Source organism: Pinus tabuliformis, chromosome 5_1 (genome assembly GCF_031772625.1).
Source record: "Pinus tabuliformis cultivar Carrire ecotype Pingquan chromosome 5_1, CPIR1, whole genome shotgun sequence".
Classification (NCBI taxonomy): domain Eukaryota; kingdom Viridiplantae; phylum Streptophyta; class Pinopsida; order Pinales; family Pinaceae; genus Pinus; species Pinus tabuliformis.
In genome coordinates, this window is record NC_142305.1 from 331,562,420 (window position 1) to 331,585,235 (window position 22,816).

General features: G+C 37.7%; 1 protein-coding gene across 1 annotated transcript in view; it reads right to left on the reverse strand.

Moving 5' to 3' along the window:
• The window catches only part of LOC149164733 (sm-like protein LSM5), a 71,169-nt gene extending 57,576 nt beyond the window's left edge, over nucleotides 1-13,593 (reverse strand). Inside the window, exons 1-2 of the mRNA XM_089432175.1 lie at nucleotides 13,272-13,593; nucleotides 13,039-13,162 (exon numbers count right to left, since the gene is read on the reverse strand). Of these exons, the coding sequence (XP_089288301.1) occupies nucleotides 13,039-13,162; nucleotides 13,272-13,305 (158 nt within the window). The 5' untranslated portion in view covers nucleotides 13,306-13,593. The remainder of the gene's footprint in view (nucleotides 1-13,038; nucleotides 13,163-13,271) is intronic.
• Between the last annotated feature and the right edge of the window lie 9,223 nt (nucleotides 13,594-22,816).

Here is a 22,816-nt window from a genome sequence, read left to right on the forward strand (position 1 = left end):
CATATCTAACTATTCATAAGATTTATATCGCTTGCACACCATTTTCACACATTGATCTTCATCACCTTATATAGTTTAGCCTTTTTCAATACCACAGGTCAAAACCATACTCCAACTGATGGTTTTCTTAGACAAGATCAAAACATCTGTTACTGGGCTCAATACCACAGGGCAATACCATGGTAAGTACCCTTGGTATTTAGAATACCATGGTGCGGAAACTATACGTGCCTTTGCTTCTTTAAACTCGCGTGTGTAGGCGGCTTTGCTTAACAGCACCCGCGTATACTTCTTGAACTTCCAACTTTATCATTCCTTTGAACTGCCATGCCTTTGTCAAAACACTATGTCCCATCTATAAACACATCCTGTTTATATCCACAATACTCTGTCACATCTGTGAACACATCTAGTTTCCATAAAGAGACAACTCATCAAATAGGTTGTCATCAAGGACAACTCATCAGGTAGGTTGCCATCAAGGACAACACCTAATTCATAATGCCAACAATCTCCCCCTTTGGACTTGATGGCAACCACTTTGGTGTTTGGTCACTGCAACCTGTAAATACATCAAGCTAATCACTAAGCTTGTCAAACACCAATCGAAACACCAAACTGCTCTCCCCCTTTGGCATCAAGGGCAAAGGGCTGACCAATGTTGAATAAAGACTTCCATATCTGAACTGCTGAGTATGAACATTGATCATGCTCCCCTGAGCACATGCTAAAATCTTTGATCATGCTCCCCCTGGGCACATGCTGAAATCTCTGACAGATGTACATTGAAGTACATGACTCTATGACTCATAGGACTTGTCCTATCACCAAGGACTCAAACTTACATCAATCACCCAATCACAGTGGGTTTACATATTTGACATCATTATTACATCAACTTCCCAAACACAGTACGGTTACAAATTACATCATATGTCCAAAAGGACTTGACCACAATAGTCCATACATGACTAAATTTTACAATGAGTACATCATAGGTCTTCACATGACCTTCACAATAAATGACAAATAAGACATTCATAATCAAGACCAAAGACCCCAAAAAGACCATGATAGTCATCAGCAACTATCATACACCACATATGATCTGCACCATAGACATATGTCAACAGCAACTCATCATCAATTATAAGATAGAACAATGTAGCATCATTCTTCAATATGCCATGTTTCCAAGTATCATTCAACAGATGTAGCAGTAGCATATGACCATGTCTTCACAACATCATTTTCTTGGCCCAAATTCTTCATAAGAAGATTTATCACACCAACACCACTTCATCAATATGCAACATAATCAATTGTTCATCATAGCAAATTCATCATTCAAGAACTTCATCAACATAAGCAGCAACACCAAAGAATCATTATGTATGAAGCAAACATAATGCCAACAATGCATTATTAGAAGCATAGCAAATGCCCCCCCTGAACCTATGCCAACTGTTCACTGTCAGATCTAATATCATTTCATATATCAGTAAGAATCATCAAGGCATCATCATCAACCAGTCATCCATCAAAAACTTATACAAGCCAAAAGCACTTTCAAATAGCATCAACAGACTATAACCTTCAACCATCAGAACAGAAAAGGCAATTGATAATTGACTTGAAGCATATCAGACACTTTTCCTGATTCTGTTCCATTGTTTCTTAATTAAGCCAAAATATACACGATTGCGTAGCTTAGAACTCGTGTATACACGCGCCTTTTCTTCATAAGATCCGCGTACAGAAAGTGAAATACTGAAATTTCACATTTTCAGCTCCCCTTGAGTTTGTTATGTCTGTACCTGTTTACTGTTACTTCACCAGAGACACTGTCAGTAGTATAAGTAGCATGAAAATAAAAAACAACCATGGGAATTAATATGTATTACTCCCCCTAAGATTACACATCACTGATCCTGAGGACCTGATAACCATCTTCTGTTTTTCATGAGGTCAAGTACCTCTCACCACTTCTATAGTGAATGTTAGAAATATTCATTTAAGAATAAGAGACTGCAATAGGCAAAATCTTCTTTTACTCTAAGTCTGATCCTTTCTCATATCTATGAGAATTCCGATCTTCAAACACATACAATTTGTCTCGATTTTTGTATCCTCTTATTATGACTTTTCCAGTTACTTCATTCATAACCTTACACTTGGTTGATGTAAACACAATTATATTTCCCTTATCTGCCATTTGTCCTACACTTAGGATATTCTTCTTTAGCCCTTGAACTAACAAAGCATCAGTTGTTGCTCTAGTTTTATTAATTCTGGCTTTACCTTGTCCTAGAACTTTTGTTGAAACATCAGTTCCAAGAATAACATTACCATGATGGTTTTTCCTGAGAGACTCCATTTTACTCTTATCTCCAATCATGTGATGAGAACATCCACTATCTATGTACCATTCATCTTCGTCTTCGAATGAGCAGAGAGCAAGACCACACCTTATATGTTCTTCCTTTTCTTGCTTATTGGTGGATCCATCTTTTTCAGATTTTCTGATATCAATGTTCTTATTTGGTTGCTTACCATATTGTTTGCGGTGATCCATAGACTTGTTCCTGCATTCTTTTGCTACATGCCCAAACTTGTTACAAGCATAACATCTTATATGTTTCATATTCCTTCTATTGCAATCAATGGCTTTGTGACCAAACATATTGCAAGAAAAACAATATCCCTTAAAGTACCTGGAAGTTGATGATCTTTCTGTGAGACAGTTATTAGCTTGAAACATTCTACTTTTGCAACTGGCTACAACATGTCCAAAATTATGACATATAGAACATTCAACATTATTGATCAGAGGAGAAAATCGATTAACACTTCTATAGTTAGGAGTAAATGATTTCCTTTGAAGACTTTCTTTCCTTGGTTGTTGATGAGGTTGACTTCTTATCTCTTTGTTGAGCATTTCAGATTTTGCATTAGAATTCCTTGCTTCAGCTTGTGAGCTAGATTCACCTTTAACAGTTTCATGAAAACCAAGACCAGATTTGATGGCAGGAGACCTTTGACTACTAAGAATATTATCCAAAATCTTAGTACTATCTTGAAATCGCAAATGTTTATCCTTTTCTTCTAATTTACCTTTTAGGATATTTACCTCAACCTAATATTGCTTTTCCTGCTTCTTCAATATTTCCTCAATCTTTCTTCCTTCCTCCACTTGTTGTTTCAATTTGAGAATCTCTTCTTTCAGCCCATTCTCTTGTTCTTCAAAAACTTGAAGTAGATCTTCATTCTGCTTATTTGATTTTTCAAGATCTGCTCTTAGAGAGATGACCTCAGCTTCAAGACCTTCACAATATTGGTTAGATGCCATACCAACATGATCCTTGTTATCATAAGCCTGCAACTTATCATTCTTTTCAAAGTAAGATCAAGTTTTGTTCTAAGATCAACAATTTCTTCTAACATGTCTTCTTTTGAATCAGCAACTCCATTTGTCATTTTGGACACATTGTTAGATATAAGATTACCTGTGGGATCTTCCTTTGGGACTTCTTCATGTATTGCTTGTAACTTGTCCCATACTTGCTTTGCAATAGTATAAAGCATAACCTTATTCAATATTGAATCAAATATGCTACAAAAGATGTTACTCAAAGTTTTACTTTACCTAAAGTTTTGTTCTAAGATAAACAATTTCTTCTAACCTGTCTTCTTTTGAATCAGCAACTCCATTTGTCATTTTGAACACATTGTTAGATATAAGATTACCTGTGGGATCTTCCTTTGGGACTTCTTCATGTATTGCTTGTAACTTGTCCCATACTTGCTTTGCAATAGTATAAAGCATAACCTTATTCAATATTGAATCAAATATGCTACAAAAGATGTTACTCAAAGTTTCACTGTTCTTTTGCACTTCCTTGTCTAATAGAGGAAACTTGGTGTAACCATTGCACACTAGATGCCAAACATCGAGATTCATTAGATTTTGTTTCATCTCTCCTTTCTATTGTTGATAATTATGTTGCTTAGCATAGGCACATTTGCATTGTCTATTGATTCTAATTTGCCTTGATCTGGTACTTCAAGAGACTTACTTTCACTTTTACCCATGAGTGCAAACTCGGTAGTTTCACTATCATTGTTGCATAGACAGGAAAATGGATCACACCTTGAACAAGAATCCATACCTGATGATGCTTCGTCTTCTTCATTCTTGATCACTAGAAAGCGGTTTTCTCTTAGATTTGAATATTTGTTGACATCTGTAACTATTATTGCATCTGATTTGTCCCTGTGAAAGTTTTCAATAAAGGTATCCTTTTCTTCTAGGGCATCAATGAAATTATCATCAGACTCATCTTCAAATGCCATAACTAAATGAAAATCTTGATCAGACTCACCTTCTTCATCATTTGAAAGTGTTAATTTTAGATAACAATGGTATGTTCTATGCTTAAGAGCAATTTACTTCAATTTTCTTATTAGCCCAATATCAATTTCCAGATTAGCAATCACATTAACATGACAGTAAATGCAGATAGAACATAAATAAAACAGTAGAAGACAAGCCAAGACAAGAGGACACAAGATATGGCGCCAGCCAGGGACAAACCCCAATGTGGGGAAACCCTTTGATCAATTCTTCTTATTATTCTTCAAAAGTTCAGCAGAGAGAAAGAGTACAATATGTAATATTCACTTGCCCAATCAAAGTGAAATATGTCCAATCAAACAGCAGCCACAGGAAGCCCTAACCAGAAAGTCAATGTTGGTCAACAAGGCAAAATTTGACCTCCAAAATAGCTCGGTCAAACCCAATCAACTCGGCCTCCAACAGTCATCTCTCGAAAAACTCAGTCAAACTTGGTCAACACAGCAGTCAACCCCTTCTACAGTCAACGTTGGTAAAACAATATGGATTGCCTTGATTTTTGTGCCCATAAATGTGGCCCACCCAAACAGAAATTATCCCACCAAAATCACAGTCAAACAAGGTCAACATTGTTAGTCAACATTGTTGGTCAAACCCTTCCTGAAATTCAATCAACGCTGAAACAAAAAATCTATCTTCTTCTTCGCACGTGTGGAGAGAGAGAGGAGCCCAGAAATCCATACCCAAACAGATGAGGAGAGAGAGATGTATGAGAAGATGAGTGATGTCCAAATGAGGCAAAGGCACCTTCTATTCATATCAAACGTTGAGGATGAACATACGAGATTGTTGGGCTTCTAAGCCTACATTAGTTTGTTGGCCGACCTTGACAATTTGTCCATAAACAAAATAAATTCATAATTCCATTTGTACATGTCAGAATGAGATGATCCCTATGCTAGGATGATATTGATCTGGGATCAATTGGAACTAACTTCGGGTCAATAAGAGTGGTATGAGACACTCTTTATTTGGAACTGATTTCGGATCAGTAAGAGTGGTATGAGACACTCTCTTATTTGGAACTGATTTCGGATCAGGAAGAGTGTTACAAGACACTCTCTTTATATGGGACTGACTTCAAGTTAGTAGAGAATGATATGATACATTCTCGATCACTTCTTCTTCTTCATAGTTCAGCAAAGCAGTGCAAGGCATTGCATTGATGGTAGAGAGTACAGACTGGCAGATGGATTAGCAGATGGAGTTCTCCCTAGTTGAGAGGGAGTGTTAAAATTGGAAACTAGGGCCAAACTCCATATGGGTCTTCTTATTTATGGCAGCTGATATTTTTCTTGGATTCCTCTCGTCGAGAGGTGTAGGATTGATCTAAAGATCATCTGATTCCGACATGTATTCATGGAGATATGAATTTATTTGTGTTACTTGACAAATTGTCAAGGTCGACCAACAACCAAATTACCCCAACTTATCCTCAACGTTTTATTATAAAGAGAAGAGGTCTTCAATTCATTCTGCACGCACACTTCTCCTAAGATCTCTCTCCAGTTGTTTGGGTTTGGTGGCTAGAGAGATCTAGAGGGAGAAGCCCTAGACACAGTGAAGAAAGGGTCTTCTAAGAGAGCCCTAGACGCAGAACTAGAGATGCCCTAGACGCAGATTAAAGGAGGCCCTAATTCTTTGTCCTAAAGGGGATAAAACCACAGTGAAGAGAGGCTCCTACACTGTCCAAAGGAGCCCTAATCCGCAGCTTAAGAAGGCCTATATCCGAAGTCTATTGAGCCCTAATTCACAACTAAAGAGTGACCCTAACTCCGCAGCAATTATACCCTAATACGCAGTTACAGGAGGAGACATAATCCGCTGGTCAAAAGTTGTTCTAAACGCAGTCAAAAGAAGGCTTAGTCACAGCAAGAGGGAGGCCTAGTTGCAGCCTAGAAGGAGACCTCATACGCAGCTCAAAAGAGACCTAGTTGCAATCACCTAAGCCGCTATCATGATGAATGATAAATCCATATTGTTGTAGGTGACAGCGTGGACTGTTTTGGGCATGATCAAGCTGTTCTTGAACTCGGTATGTTGGGCAAGAGAATCCGCTCAAAGGAGGAGCTAGGGGCTGCTGTGTAAGGGTTGTTTGGATCACTGTTTGAAGGAACCTAAGTTGCAGTCCACTGCTGGGCTAGGCCGCAAGCCATAGCCAGCAATTGGAGGCCTTTTAGTCGCTGCGTTCAGAAGGTAAGCAGCCCTATAAGGCAGCATATCATTGGAGGATTGTATGAAGGCTATCCGCAGTAAATAGGTGGACTGTGGGGTGTGTTTAGGGTGTTGTAGCACACTGAGTTTGTGCCCTAACCAGTGATCAGGTTTTCCAAGATATGCACCAGTCCTTGCAGCATATGAAAGGTGCCAGATTAGCAGCCTTGTCATGATCAATGAAGCAGCGAAGGAAGGAGAATCTCATTGAAGGAAAGCCTCAGTATTTTGGGTAATTGGTTGAGCTATTCTAAGCCTATCATCTGCTGCATATCTTCAGTCCTTGGTATCAGATATGCAACCTCATTATGTCAACGTTACGGAGAAGATCTTTGATCTCCTGTTTAGCAAGTCAAGTATTGACTTCAAATCATTGTACTCTATCTCTCTCTCTCTGTGCTGAACTATTGAAAAATATAAGAAGAATTGATCAAGGGTTTCCCCACATTGGGGTTTGTCCCTGGCTGGTGCCACATCTTGTGTCCTCTTGTCTTGGCTTATCTTCTGTTGTTTATGTTTATGTTCTATCTACACTTTACTATCATGCTGATGTGATTGCTAATCTAAATATTGTCATTGGGCTAATATGAAAAATTGAAGTAAATTGCTCTAAGCATAGAACATACCTAAAATTAACATGTTTGTATCCACAATACTCTGTCACATCAGTGAACACCTCGGGTTTCCATCAAGAGACAACTCATCAAATAGGTTGCCATTCATCAAATAGGTTGTCATCAAAGACAACTCATCAGGTAGGTTGCCATCAAGGACAACACCTAATTCATAATGCCAACAGCCTTGCATTAGCCCATCCAGATATTGTTCAAAAATAGAAAATGAACATTAAATCAAAAATACCTTTGTGATGGTCTTTCATCATAACATCTCCTTGCTTGCGTCATCATCCTGCATATATATTGACACATCTCCAAAAGAAATACGACGTCAAGGGTCTCTTTCTTTTTCAGACCTTATCAGGATCTTCATATCTTTCCCATTGAGAAATCATAGTCAAATCTTCTAGTCCTTAGATGTCTATTGTCTTCTCCATAGTTGCATTTTTCATGATCTCTTCCTTTCTTTATTCACACATTTCCTCCCAGGAACTTTCAATCATAGTTCCTTCGACTTTGTCAACCACCTCATATTTCATATAAGGACATATTATGTTGATTTCATCTAGTCAATGTGTGAACCATGCCTTCATGCATCCTTTCACAGGAGGAGATCCTTTCTTTTGGTCATGCTCTTGAGGTAGAGCACTCATTCATGATATCTACAACCATATGACATGACTCTATTTTATCAAGTACAAGCATACATACCTCATCTCTTTCTTTTGGTCATCTAGACTTCTTTCGGCAACTTCCTTCATTGAAAGAACTTCAATCCCTTGACCTGCTTCACGTCTTTTGGCATCATACCATCATCCCATGAATCCCATACAAGATGGAATTCCTGGCGAGACACTTGCTTCTTCCAGAAGGTGAACCTTCCAATGACGATTCCAACAAAGGATCTTGATCATCCTCATCCTGCAAATGCTCCTTCTGAATGACGTATAATGAGCTCTATACTAGATGACTTTCTTTTTCCCATAAGTACTACTTATGCTTCTAATGAGGTTAACATGAGCAACATCTTTCTAGAGGTGACAGCCATAGACTTTTATTTCAGCCATCTTTCATGCCTCTTTATGATGATGTCACGAGCTCTTGCTTTCAATCGTATGCTCTTATGATGCCATCTCCTAACATGATGCATCCTATCATGCTTCTAATGATTCCTACCATGATAGTTATACTTTACAACAGAAAACTTGAAAAGAACTAGGTGAGGAAGACTATCTCAATCATAATAGAGATCTTTTACTTTCTCCTTCTTGAATTTCTTCATTTCAGCTTCTTCCACTTCTTTAATGATATGGGCTTCTTCCCTTCCTTTTTTGTTGTTGTCCTTCTTGAGCTTTGGACAATCTCTCTTGTAGTGCCCATATTCATGACAGCGATAGCATTGAACCTTCGACATGTTCTTCTTCTCTTTCTGAGGACCAAGCTTCCCAAACTTCCCTTTTTTTCTAGCCATGGCAACAAATGCTTGAGCTCGCTCACTTGATCCTACATCGATTTTTGCCCTCCTCCTTGTTTCTTTGATTTTGCACAATGACCATAGTTGATTGAATGGAGTAGCTTCCATCTTCACATAGATGCTTCATGCAAAGTTGGCCCATTCCTCTGGTAGTGCAATGAGATCTATGGTAGTCATTTCCTTGTTAGACATTATTTTTCCCAACTCTTGGAGTTGGTTTCTTATTTATGACACCTTCATAAAATATGAGACTATTCCTTCTTCTTTTGATATCTTCATCTTGTAGAGCTTAAGCTTCTTCTTTCTATGGTTCTACAATTAAACCCTTAACGTGACCAACGACTTCATTTTCTATGAGGATCAAATCTATCTTCTTCTTCCATGCAAGAGGGTTTGACGACCCAACCAATTTGTTGCTCTCCTTGCAATATGAAGTCATTTTGACATATATAGATATAAAAATACTTACTTGTCAAGTGAAGATACTCCTAGATGGTAAAATCTTCAACTTGGTGCCTTCTTGATTTTGATGATTATGTAGATAATAGAAGATGTCTTCTTGGTGAAGATGTCTTTCCTCAAAAGTGATCCTTGGCTCAAAGGGAGATCACATTGATTCCTTGATGATGATGACAACGTTTTTTCCTGCTTTTCTTCCTTCAAGGCAACGTTAGTTAAACTTGTTTCACAACCTCAAATTTTGGCCTTTCTTCATAATTTTTCAATAACCCTAGTTCACACGTGTGGCTAGAAGATGAACAAATTTGCCTCCTTTCTACTTCGCTTGACTTGACTTCTTTTTCTTGTTATTTTGGCTTGCAAAGGAGACCTTTCTTGGCACAAAACTTGATCCTTGATGGTGGTTGCAATTCGATACTTACTGCTATAGAAGGATGTCTTAATACTTCGCACATGTGGAGAATATAGCCCAAAAAAACAGACCCAAAAGAGCTTCGCTCTTCCTTCCTCGTGATAATGATTGTGGAATGTGTGAGTTTCTCTAGAATGCTTCAAGTGTGGAACCCTTCGTTGGATGAACTAGGGTTTTGAGGTCTTCTTTGATGCTCTTAATTATTCCCTTTCAATATGATGAGAGGGTTAGTCCTTCTTGATGATTGATGCTCTTGATGTTTCCAAGATGATCTCTTTATACTTCGGCCCTAGAGTATCCTTCTTCGTGTTGCCCTTCCTTGATGTAGTCACATTTGCTCTGATACCATGTTGAGAAATCTAGGGGGCAACAAGTGTAGGTGATTTCTCTTACTTTGATAATTGTTTGTGATGTATTTTTACTTTACTTAATTAACTTCTTCTTTCATTTATTATTATTAGTGTTCTCTATCATCAAACAACTACCAAATCATAAAGAACAATGAGACAATAGGACATAAGATATAGGCGATCAGCCAAGGCCAAAACCTCTCTAATTGAGAGGAAAACCCACTAGAATTCTTCTCTTCTTATAGAACTTCATTTGACAAATTCCAAGGCATATGACCCTTGACCAAGACCAAGTCATCCTTCTTGATGAGCTTTCCTTCCACAGCTTCCAGCAACAAACTTCGACCTTCCAGCAACTTTGACCCCAACAACAATTTCTGCAACTTCGACCTTCCAGCGACTTTGACCCCAACAACAATTTCTGCAACTTCGACCTAGCAGCTTCAGCAACTTCAACCTAGCAGCTTCACAGCTTCAACCTTGATGCAGTGTCAGCAACTTCAACCTAGCAACTTCATAGCTTCAACCTTGATGCAACTTCAACATCTTTGACCTAGCAGTTTCACAACTTCGACCTTGCATCTTCACAGCTTTGATGCATCTTCATAATTTCGTCTAGCCCAGAAACAATAGAAACCCTAACGAAAAAGAGAGAGGCCCAAAAACTTCGATCTTGATCTTCTTCTTCTTCTTCATCCTTTTTCAACATCTATCTTGAGGAGATTGAACTTTCTTGAGTGAGTGTGTAAATGAAGTTGAATTCCTTCTTATTTATAGGCTTGTGAGGGGTACGAATTGCTATCTTGAGGCCGACTTGTCCTTTCATGTAGGCCGACTTGATCTTTGTGCCATGACAAGGTCTTGGAGGGTCTTTTGACTCTATTTTGACTCAATATATTTTTCTTTACAATATGTAACATGCCCAAATAAGTTTCAATACATGACAATGACTCAATTGACTTTATGACAAACCTAAAAGCACTCAATGAGTGTTTCACCTAAAAATAAATTTCCCTTCAGCATGAAACCCATGCCTCAAGAATACAAATAATAAAATTATTTTTCTCTTTTCATTAAATACATAAAATCACGATTACATATGTCATTATGAAGACCGAACCTAGTTACATATTTCAACAATCCATCTCCACATTTCATGCAACTTAGGTTCCACCCTATTTTGACTAACCTAGACCATTAACCACCACCACCACCACAACAACAACCACCCTCTAACTCTCCCTAGTAACAACATAAAATGAACCCTTACCATATTAGGACCTCATCCTAACGTACCTTGTTTCCCTGTCCTGATCGTTGGTGTAGCATAGAAAACCCCACAAAAGTGACATGGTGAGTTTAAAGGAGGAAACCTTATGACTTTTCATTGTGGATTTTAATTCCCAGATGACAGACTAGACAACACTGCATACAAACTCCAGATTGAAGAGGAAGAATAAATAGTAAAAATACTAAGAGTTTAGAAGAATAACTTGAGGAATAATTGATAATGCAGCAGCTTGTAGGTGTCACTGGAATTGTTGCTCAACAAAAAGTTTAGATGCTTGAAATTCTCCAACAATCCCTCTATGTCTGGACAAAATGGAATGCCAGTGAGTTGTGGTGTGAAAAATCAAATAATAAGCCCACCTAGTCTGTATGACCTCTCACCAAAAACCTGTAGGTTGAGGGATGAACTCAACATGGCGAAGGACGCGTCGTGCTGTGAAAAATCAAATAACAAGCCCCCCTAATCCAAATGTTTAATGACCTCTCACCAAAAACTTGTAGGTTGAGGCATGAATTCAACATTGCAAATGACAACTTGCAACAAAAGCACCTCAAAGAGGGCCTGTTTCAGTTTCTGCGAGCATATTTGATGATGAGGATGAAATCCGAGGCATCCTTGTTTAAGAATTGACTGTCATGCTCTATGCATTGAAATGTATAAATTCCATTTTGGATTTCTTATGGTCGTTTTAAGCATGTAATAACGAATTGTTGATATGACTAAACCCACACTTAGGCGGGTTTATCGAGGCTATGTACGGCGTTCCTTATGATAGTACAGTAGCACGTGGCATAGTTGAAGTGTGTTTTGAGTCTTGACAGATATCGCTGGCATGAGTATTCAGACAACCTCTTGTATTCATATGCATGCTTGTAAAAGTAAATATTAAGAAAAAAATCATAATCAAAATTAAAATTAAAAAATAAATTAAACTTCAAAAAGGATCTTGAAAAAGAAAAATCAGCAAAACCCTCTAATCAAGAAGTTAAACTGCAAAATGTGTATTATCTGGTTTCAAGTACGAGATTAAGGTTAAATGTCATTAGAAGTGCATGACCTCACTGGAGGTGGCATTGTATTATCTGGTTTCAAGTACGAGATCAAGGTTAAATGTTATTAGAAAGTGCATGACCTCACTGGAGGTGGCATTCTGTGATGATTAAAAGGGTACTGATTTACTTGTGGATATTATTTAGGCTGAAACTGTTTTTTAGTGTTGGAGTCACATTTATAACTAATTTTGTTTAGCTAAGAGCTTATTTTTTTCATATGTGACATAATGAAATTGGTTAAGAGCCCAAAACCCAGAGGCATCCATCAAGAGTGTAAGCCACCAACCAGGAAGTCATTTCAGATGGAGTGATTGTTAGTGATTTTCTTTGAATAACAATGATGAATCAGTCTCCATACATTCATCCATAGCTGTCCTCTTTACCACATTAAAATAAAAATCAAAAAAACACACTATGTAGGTGGAGAGCAATCCGAGGCTTTGCATCTCTATATCAAACAACTTAGCCATTTCGTCTTATCAAACTGCCATTTCGTCTTATCAAACTGCCATAGGCATCTCTTTTATATATATATATATATATACCCCATTGAGATGGAAAACATCACACTATTTTTTACAACACCGAAAACGCGTATTCGATGCTAAAAGTCCAAAAACCCTTTTATCACAGTGTTTGCTTCTATAAGAATAACAGAACTCCACAATATACATTAAACAAACCCCAACCAAAAAAACCAAAAAATCAAAACAAAAGATGATTGTTTTCGGCATATTGAATGTGTTGGAACTTACTACTCCGTAACGTCTTCAAGCACCATGTTCACATAAACATCGAAGCCCCTCAGAGTGCCCACAAGCTCCTTGTCGCCTTTCATGATGACCCATATCTTCGAACCTATGCATCTGTCTATCAGCTCTGCACCCATTACCCGTACTCATCAACATCATGTAATACAGAAACCCCAGAGAAGTCTGAAATTTGAAAAGACCTCTAGATGTTACAGGAGGGGAAAACAAAACATCACCTGAGGGAAGCAGGTGCGAAGGATTGTGAGACATCTTCGGCCTCTGCAATGAATTAAGTGCTTCTGATTAAGTGCTTCCGATCGGAAGTAATTTGTATTTCCCAATTTCAGTGAGTATATACTTAACTTTTGTTTTCCTTTAATCAGCAGCGAGAATGATCAACACAGAGTACACGGCGGAGGTTAAATCTTGATAATCGAGTTCAAGACGCCGTTTTAGGTTTGTTGGGGTTATGTAGGGACTTAAGCGGCCTGCGCGAATGGGGTTATATTTCTGCTTAGTTACACACCATGATGTTAGGAATAGAGTCAAGCGGTATGATTACGTTCATGTTACGGTGCTCATATATGGCTGCCATATTACATGGATTAATCTGTATCTTATATATTCTCCTCGTTTATGAATTAATTTTATCTTTATATATTCTCCTCAAAATAGTTTATTTTTGGGAGAGTTAACGAATTAATCTTTATCATTATATATTCTTTTCAAAATAGTTTATTTCTAGGAGAGTTTTTTTTAATGATGTTATATAGTAGGAGAGTTTTTTTTAATGATGTTATATAGTATATCTTGTCTAATGTTCTCGTTCTAAGGGATTTAGAATTTGAGTAATCATAAATTAGTATTATATATTCATTTATAGAAGAAAGATTTTAGAACATGAGTAAGATTACTGCAAATTAATTTCAAACACCTACAAATTAATTTTTATTATTGTATATTCTTTTCAAAATAGTTTATTTTTGGAAGAGTTAACGAATTAATCTTTACCATTATATATTATTTTCAAAATAGTTTATTTTTAGGAGAGTTTTTTAGTTTATTTTTAGGAGAGTGTTTTTAATGATACTATATAGAGGATTTTATATCCTGTGTAATGTATGTTTCAGGTGGACTCTCCACTCATCATGTGTAATGTTTCAGGTGGACTCTCCACTCATCATCAGGGACTTAGAATTTGAGTAATCACAAACAAGCATTGTATATTCATTTATAGAAGAAAGATTTAGAACACAGATGGGACTATTGCAAATTGATTCCAAACACCTACGAATTAATCTTTATCATTATATATTCTTTTCAAAATAGTTTATTTTTAGGAGAGTTTTTTTATGATACTGTATAGAGGATTTTATATCATGTCTAACATTCCGAGGGGGCTCTCCACTCATCATCAGGGACTTAGAATTTGAGTAATCACAAACAAGCATTGTATATTCATTTATAGAAGAAAGATTTAGAACATGGATGGGACTACTGCAAATTGATTCCAAACACCAAAACTCTAGAGGCCAAAGTTGGTGATGGGACTTGCTTTCATATTGCTTGTATCCTCCTACACCACGGCCATATGGGTGATGCCTCCAGAGATTTAAACACGAGTGGGACTACTGCAAATCGATTACAAACATCAAAACTCTAGAGGCCGGAGTCAGTGATGGGACTTGCTTTCATATTACTTGTATCCTCCTACACTGTGGGCGAATTTGTGATGCCTCTAGAGATTTGAACACAGGTGGGACTACTGCAAATCGATTCCAAACACCAAGATGTTAAATAATAATAATATTAAAATATAGACTAGTCTTGGAAGATGAAGAACCAAAATTCAATGAGATAATGAGCCCCATGAGACCAGTTAAGCCGAGATATGGTCTAGGTTATCTGGAGCAAGCAAAAGGCCTTATACCACCATGTAGATTTGGTCCAGTACCTGATGATTGTAAGAAGCCTGCTGTTATGGAAATGCATAAATTCTTTTCTCTGATGGATGGATGTTTTAAGTCTGAAATTAGTGCCAAATGGATGAAAGCAATGCTTAATTGGGATTTATTCACCAATCCCCAAGCAGAAGAATTTGATCAGACTTATTCTCCTCAAGAGAAACAGAAATTAGCTGAAGATTGGAAAAGATATATGGAAGTAAATAATACATGGATATCTTTTTATTCTTGGAAGGATAATGTTGCTCCCATAAATGTCTTAATTGGTTCATCATCATCCTCTTCAGTTAATAAACATGCTTGGACTGCTTTGGATGGAAGCAAAATAGAAACTCCATCGACATTTCCTCCATTCAAAGGAATTGTTATTGGAGAAAACCAAAATGCAGCAAAGCCATTCCTATGGTTCAGAAAGATGACAATGCCTTAGGCATTGATGGCAGAATACAGAAGGCTAGTGAGCAGATAAACTGGACAAACACAACAATCAAAGGCTTAGAAATAAACATAACCAAAGCAGTAGAAGTCAGAGACCAGATTGATACTATTCAAGTGTCAATCAATGATGTAAATAAATGTTTGAATAATGTACAGTTTGATTCTTCTATTATTAGAACATATACAAGAGAATCCTTGTCCAAGATAGAAGGAGTAGAAGAAAAATTAGTTGGTCATTTGGATTCAACTAAAAGTCTTATAACTAGTTTGTCAAACAAAGTAGAAAAGATGAATCTGTCAAAAGTTGAAAAACCAGTTCCTAACTCCTTTCTTTTCAAAAGAAATATAAAGATGCAGGATCCTGTCAAGCCTGTCAACAGGTTTCCAGCACTCTTTCCAAAAGAAGTAGCCAGCTCTTCAGAAACTGAAGCTACTGAGAAAATAACAATTGCATCCTTATTTAAGGGTGAGGAAGAAGAGAAGAAGGAAGAGAAAGATTCTGACACACAGATCTTTCCTATTTATGAACCTTTGGAACATAGGTTCAGCAAATATCCAGCACCTGATATTGAAGGTAAAGGCAAACTCCCCGAAGCTCATACATTTTTCCCAGATTCCCACAAAGAGTGGAATATAGACGGCATGAGTGTCGGCCAAATCAAACAGTTTCTAGACATGATGTTTACAGAATACAAACTTATGTGTCTAAGGGAAAAAGCGAGATTGATGCCTGCAGGACCATCATACAGTGCTTTACAGGCACACTTCTCAGGTGGTGGGAGACAGAGTCATCTCTAGACCTCATTTCAAAAATGGAAGCAAAAGTTTTAAAAGATGAGAATGGAGATGTCATCCACAATTCAGATGGCACCACTACTAGTAATATGATAGGAGCATTGACATCAATGATCCTTGAACACTGGTGTGGTAGTGAGACAGAAATCGCAAATAAGAATGAAGTCATTCTTATGAATCTAAAATGTTACAAGATGTCTTAGTTTGAAGACTTTCACAGAGATTGGATGCAGAGAATTTATGAAGTCAAAGATTCAAAGAACTTGTTATGGAAACAAGTTTATCTTGCAGCCCTGCCATCCATGTTCGTTGACTATATCCAATTACAAGAAGTCTTCCAATTGCCATTTGAGTCCTACACATGGAGAGAGATATATGCTCATATCACAAAGACCCTGGTCACTCTTTGCACCAATTCAAAAGTGAACAAATCTCTGGAAAAACTTTCCAGATTTCCAGACCAAAAGTCCATCTGTAGCAAATATGGACTTACAGCAGATGATCCTTTAGTAAAAAGGAGAAAAGCAAAGAAGAGGACAAAAAGAGAATTCAAAGAAAGGTACTACAAGGATCGCAGAAAATATCCCAAGGATATAAGAAGAAATTCTAAACAAGCTCAAGGCCAGACCTCTAGAGCTAAAAAGGGATATTACAAATATATTCCTCGTACTCATTATTATCGTCCCTCTGATATTCATCTGCACGCCACAAAACAAGAAAAATGGAATAGCCTTATATGTTGGCTATGTGGTCAGAATGGACATACTGCCTCTAGATGCCCAGTAGGAGAAGAGTCGAAGAAAAATAGAGGCAAGAAAACACAAGCCTTTGCTCAAAAAGCAAAGCAAGTTAAACAAGAAAGAAGGGGACCAATGCAATGTATGAAATGCGGTTCCCATACTCATCAGACAGAACACTGCCCCAATGTTGTGATCAGAGAAATAGCTCAGCAGCATCAGATTGAAGAATCATCCTATGATTCTTTCAGTTCTTCTTCCGCAGAAGAATTACACGCCCATATGCAGCAATGTTCAGAGTCTGATTCTTCAAAATGTCTTTGTTCTGATTATGAAGAATGTGCCTGCCAAGTTCACTATGATTCTGATTCAGAATTTTTTAGTGAATCAATTGAAGAAGAAAAAACTCCCAAGCCACAAAAAGAGAAAGTCCTAATGGTTGCTACCGAGGAAGATGAGCTAAAAATTTTAGCTCAAATCCACAACATGGAAGAAGGAGAGATGAAGAACTGCCTGACTGAAGCATTCATGGACCAGCTCGAGTCCAGAACTGCAAAAGATTCAAGTAAGAAATCTTTATTTATTGATGCCTCATTTGAAAAGAACACTAAATCATATCAAAGGCATCAACAAAAACCTAGCAGAGTGAGATATCTCACTTTGGGAGAGTGAGTCAAGAGATTTTAAAATCAGAAATTTCTGCAATGAAGTCCCAAATTATAGAATTGAAGAAATGAAAACAAGTGGCTAGTAAAGAAAAAGAAGAAGAAGATCAGCCTTGGAATACTGCTCAATACAGCAGTAATAATCAGATTGAAGTTGTTGAAGGATTTAAAGATCCAAATTTTGGCTTCAAAGAAATGAGACTCATGACCATCTCATATCAGCAACACCATGTTAAAGTAAATATCTGCATTAAAGGTGAAATGTTTGAATTAATTGCACTAATTGATTCAGGAGCAGATATTAATATTCTTAACATCAAGACCATTCCTGCAAAATATTGGATTGCAGCAAAAAGAAAAGTGGTGGGATTAGGCAACAAAAAGCTTAATTATGAAGTACCCAAAGCATCCTTATGCTTTGAACACCACTGTATCAATTTAAAATTTGCAGTTGCTGACATTCCTGTTGATTGCATTCTTGGCAATGTTTTCTTAGCAGCAGTTGAACCTCATGGGTCAGTAAGGTTAAGGAATGGGAAAGCTGGATATTTTATATCAGTTCCTACATCAAAAGGAACTAGAAGAAAGATTGAATTGCCATACGTATCTAACCAGAGAATATCCACAATGGTTCAGACCGTGCAGAATCTGGAAAAAGCTGAAGAAAGACTGTCAGATCTGAAAGATCTGAAATCTACTCTTAGAATTGAAGAACAGCTCAAACAACCTCAGGTCAAAAGAAGAATTGAGGAATTGAGAAAGGAAATTGAAGAAGAATGCTGCTCTGAAGAACCTAATGCATTTTGGCATAGGAAGCAGCATACAGTTGAGCTCCCTTACAAAGAAGGCTATGCTGGTAAGCCTTGTAAGAGTCGAGCCATACCAATGAATAAAGAGTACAAAGATCTATGCGAGAAAGAGATCCAACAACTCCTTGATAGAAAACTTATCATAAAATCTGACAGCCCCTGGAACTGTTATGGTTTCTATGTGAATAAAAGAGTTGAACAAATGAGAGGAATCCCAAGATTGGTCATAAATTATAAGCCTCTGAATTCAGTATTGGCTAATGACACCTATCCTATACCTCACAAAGGTGATTTGATCAAAAGGATAGCAGGAGCCAAGATTTTTTCCAAATTTGACTTGAAGGCAGGATTTTGGCAAGTTGCCATATCAGAGAAAGATAAATTCAAAACTGCCTTCAGTATACCAGCCGGCCACTATGAGTGGAACGTGATGCCTTTTGGACTGAAGAATGCGCCATCAAAATTCCAAAAGGTAATGGACAATATTTTTAAGCCTTATTTTGATTGGCTTATTGTGTACATAGATGATGTGTTAATATTTTCTAAAAATCTTCAAGATCACTTCAAGCATGTAAATATTTTCAAGAATTTGGTTAAGCATAATGGTCTTGTGCTTAGCAAGAAAAAGATAGAGGTCTTTCAGACCACTGTCAAATTTTTGGGGCATACAATTTCCAATGGACAGATTTCGTTACAGAAGCATGCACTGGAGTTTGCAGATAAGTTTCCAGATGTCATAACAGACAAAAACCAGTTGCAAAGGTTTTTGGGATGCCTCAATTATGTCAGTAACTTCTATCAAGATTGTGCAAGTGATAGAAGAATATTGAATAGAAGATTGAAGAAAAATCCTCCAGAATGGACAGATGTCCATACTAAGGCAATTCAAAACATCAAAGCCAAGGTAAAAACACTACCAATTCTATATGTTGCTGATGACCTTGCTTTTAAGATTGTAGAAACAGATGCTAGCAACATAGGATGGGGAGGAATATTAAAACAGAAGAATGGAAAGGATGAACAAATCGTCGAGTTTGCTTCAGGAGTGTGGAATCCAGTTGAACAAAATTATTCCACAATAGAAAAAGAGGTAAAAGCAGCCTGGAATTGTATCAGCAAATTTGAAGTTTGTCTTATCAATAAACCATTCTTGTTAAGGACTGATGCATCAGCTCTACAAAAGGTCCTGACAAAACATATTAAGAAGGCAGAAGAAGCAAAGTTTGTCAGATGGCAAGCACTTTTTTCCAACTTTGATTTTCAAGTAGAGCATATAAAAGGGGAAGAAAATAATCTTCCAGATTTTCTTAGTCAGGAATATCTTGAGTCCCGAGATCATGTGATGATGATAGTCACTGAGTGGGACCAAAGTCAAAAGCAAGAGGTCCTACGCACTATCCTGGACAATCAAGACTGGGAAGAATACAAAAGAAATTGGCAACCCACATGGCAGCTCAGAAATACAAAGGTGCTTGACACCAACTTGCAACCACATACAGACATCCAGCATTTTGTGCCAGAGCGTAAAGTATACCCTAAAGGAAGTAAGTGGATCCACGACAGGATCTACGAAAAAGCAAGAAGAGATGTCGGGATTGCACAACAAGCCCTGGAATAGAATTTTCATGATATTGCTACCATATGGTACCATGGTGGACCCAGTACTGGCATACATGAAAGATATATCTGTATCTACAGAACAAGAGATCTCTGGAATGAACAAGGACATTGGCCAGTCCAACCTGCTGCTCGTTGGCCAAGAAATGACCCAAAGATTATTTTTCCTGACACTGTGTATGATTTTGCAGGATATAAACAGCTTTGGTGGGATTTCCTCAACGTAGATGACAAAGTAGGAACTCATTATACAAAGCTGAAATTCAGCACAGTTGGCCTTTACCAAGGATACCAGCAATGTAAATGGCTCAGAGATTGGTGGAACGATTATGGTGTTAGCAGAACTGCAATGGACCCAGTATGGCATGAACAATATTGCAAAAACCATTGTGATTTATGTATTGAACAAGCTCTTGAAGAATGCTTTCACCCTACCTACAAAACTGTCAAGGAAATGACAGAAAAAGAATGGTCACCATCTTAAAATGTAAACTATTCACTCAAAGAATACATGAGAGAACATTTAGAGTGGCTAGTATTAACCAATGTAAAATATCAAATTTTTTTGGGGAAACCTATGATTGTTCGCAAGATATACACAAAAGCCTGGGATGAAATGTTGTATAAAAGAAATAGATTCCCTAATCTGACAATTTTCTGACGGTTCACATGGGCTTTCTGTAAAAGCATCCATTGTGTACTTATGATGTCCAGTCACAAGGACTTAATTGTGGCCAGATTTCCCATGGGCTTTGTTGTACTAAAGCCTCCACTATGTAAATAATGAAGCATCTTTTCTCGTGGGCTTTAAAAAGCATCCACTTTGTTTTATCGGAATCTTTTCCGTAGTTTTGAATTTTCCGGACTGGAATATTGTGCGGATGTTGCCCTGGCGTTACCTGAAAGCAATTATTCCATCCACCTTTCAGTCAGTCGACTAATGGCCTACAGTGATGTTTGTCCCCTCTCATTTGCTATATAATGAGGGTAAGGCTCATTTTTAGGCATCCGAAGTTAGAGTTATTGTGTCTAAGATTCGAAAGACTCTCCTGCTCTGCAACTGCGGACATCTAGTCTGATCTGCTTGCATCACAAGAAGAAATCGAGTCTTAGAGAGTCTATGTGATTTGGGAGCCTGCGCATCAGTGTGCTCGGCACTGGTGAGAACCTAAAGTGGCCGAATCATTTTAGAGAGTCTTTGAGTTTGTATATGTCCAGTCATATTCTGAGGCAGAGCCTATCTTTCGCCAAGTAGCCTTCGGTATTTCTTGTTCCTTGCGAACGACATAAAGTCCGATAAATGCGAAGATAGTCAATCTCTGATAAAGAATCTCTCTGTAATCCTTCACTGTAATTCTGAAATCCATTTATGCAATAATATGAGTATACCAGTTTTCGCATAAGAATACCTTGCACATTTTATTGTCTGATGTGGTAGTAGTTATTTTTGAGCTTTCATCCGAAGTTCACAGGAAATTCATCAGAAGTTCGCCAAAGGGACGAAAGGACGCCAAGGCCGTTGTTAGGCGACGAAGTCGTTGTTGAGGCCGTGAGTGCATGAAAGTTTTGAGTAGGTTCACGCTGAGTTTACCACTGGTTTACCAAGAGTTGGCTATCAAAGATAAACGAAGAGACACAGCAAGTAGCAAGCTTGTCACTGAAGCCCCAGCTCAAAATCCTACTTTGCTTTTTGAGCAAAGGCTTGTGTTTTCTTGCCTCTATTTTTCTTCGACTCTTCTCCTATTGGGCATCTAGAGGCAGTATGTCCATTCTGACCACATAGCCAACATATAAGGCTATTCCATTTTTCTTGTTTTGTGGCGTGCAGATGAACATCAGAGGGATGATAATAATGAGTACGAGGAATATATTTGTAATATCCCTTTTTAGCTCTAGAGGTCTGGCCTCGAGCTTGTTTAGAATTTCTTCTTATATCCTTGGGATATTTTCTGCGATCCTTGTAGTACCTTTCTTTGAATTCTCTTTTTGTCCTCTTCTTTGCTTTTCTCCTTTTTACTAAAGGATCATCTGCTATAAGTCCATATTTGCTATAGATGGACTTTTGGTCTGGAAATCTGGAAAGTTTTTCCAGAGATTTGTTCACTTTTGAACTGGTACAAAGACTGACCAGGGTCTTTCTGATATGAGCATATATCTCTCCCCATGTGTAGGACTCAAATGGCAATTGGAAGACTTATTGTAATCGGATATAGTCAACGAACATGGATGGCAGGCCTGCAAGATAAACTTGTTTCCATAACAAGTTCTTTGAATCTTTGACTTCATAAATTCTCTGCATCCAATCTCTGTGAAAGTCTTCAAACTGAGACATCTTGTAACATTTTAGATTCATAAGAATAACTTCATTCTTATTTGTGATTTCTGTCTCACTACCACACCAGTGTTCAAGGATCATTGATGTCAATGCTCCTATCATATTACTAGTAGTGGTGCCATCTGAATTGTGGATGACATCTCCATTCTCATATTTTAAAACTTCTGCTTCCATTTTTGAAATGAGGTCTAGAGATGACTCTGTCTCCCACCACTTGAGAAGTGTGCCTGTAAAGCACTGTATGATGGTCCCGCAGGCATCAATCTCGCTTTTTCCCCTTAGACACATAAGTTTTTATTCTGTAAACATCATGTCTAGAAGCTGTCTGATTTGGCCGACACTCATGCCGTCTATATTCCACTCTCTGTGGGAACCTGGGAAAAATGTATGAGCTTCGGGGAGTTTCCCTTTGCCTTCAATA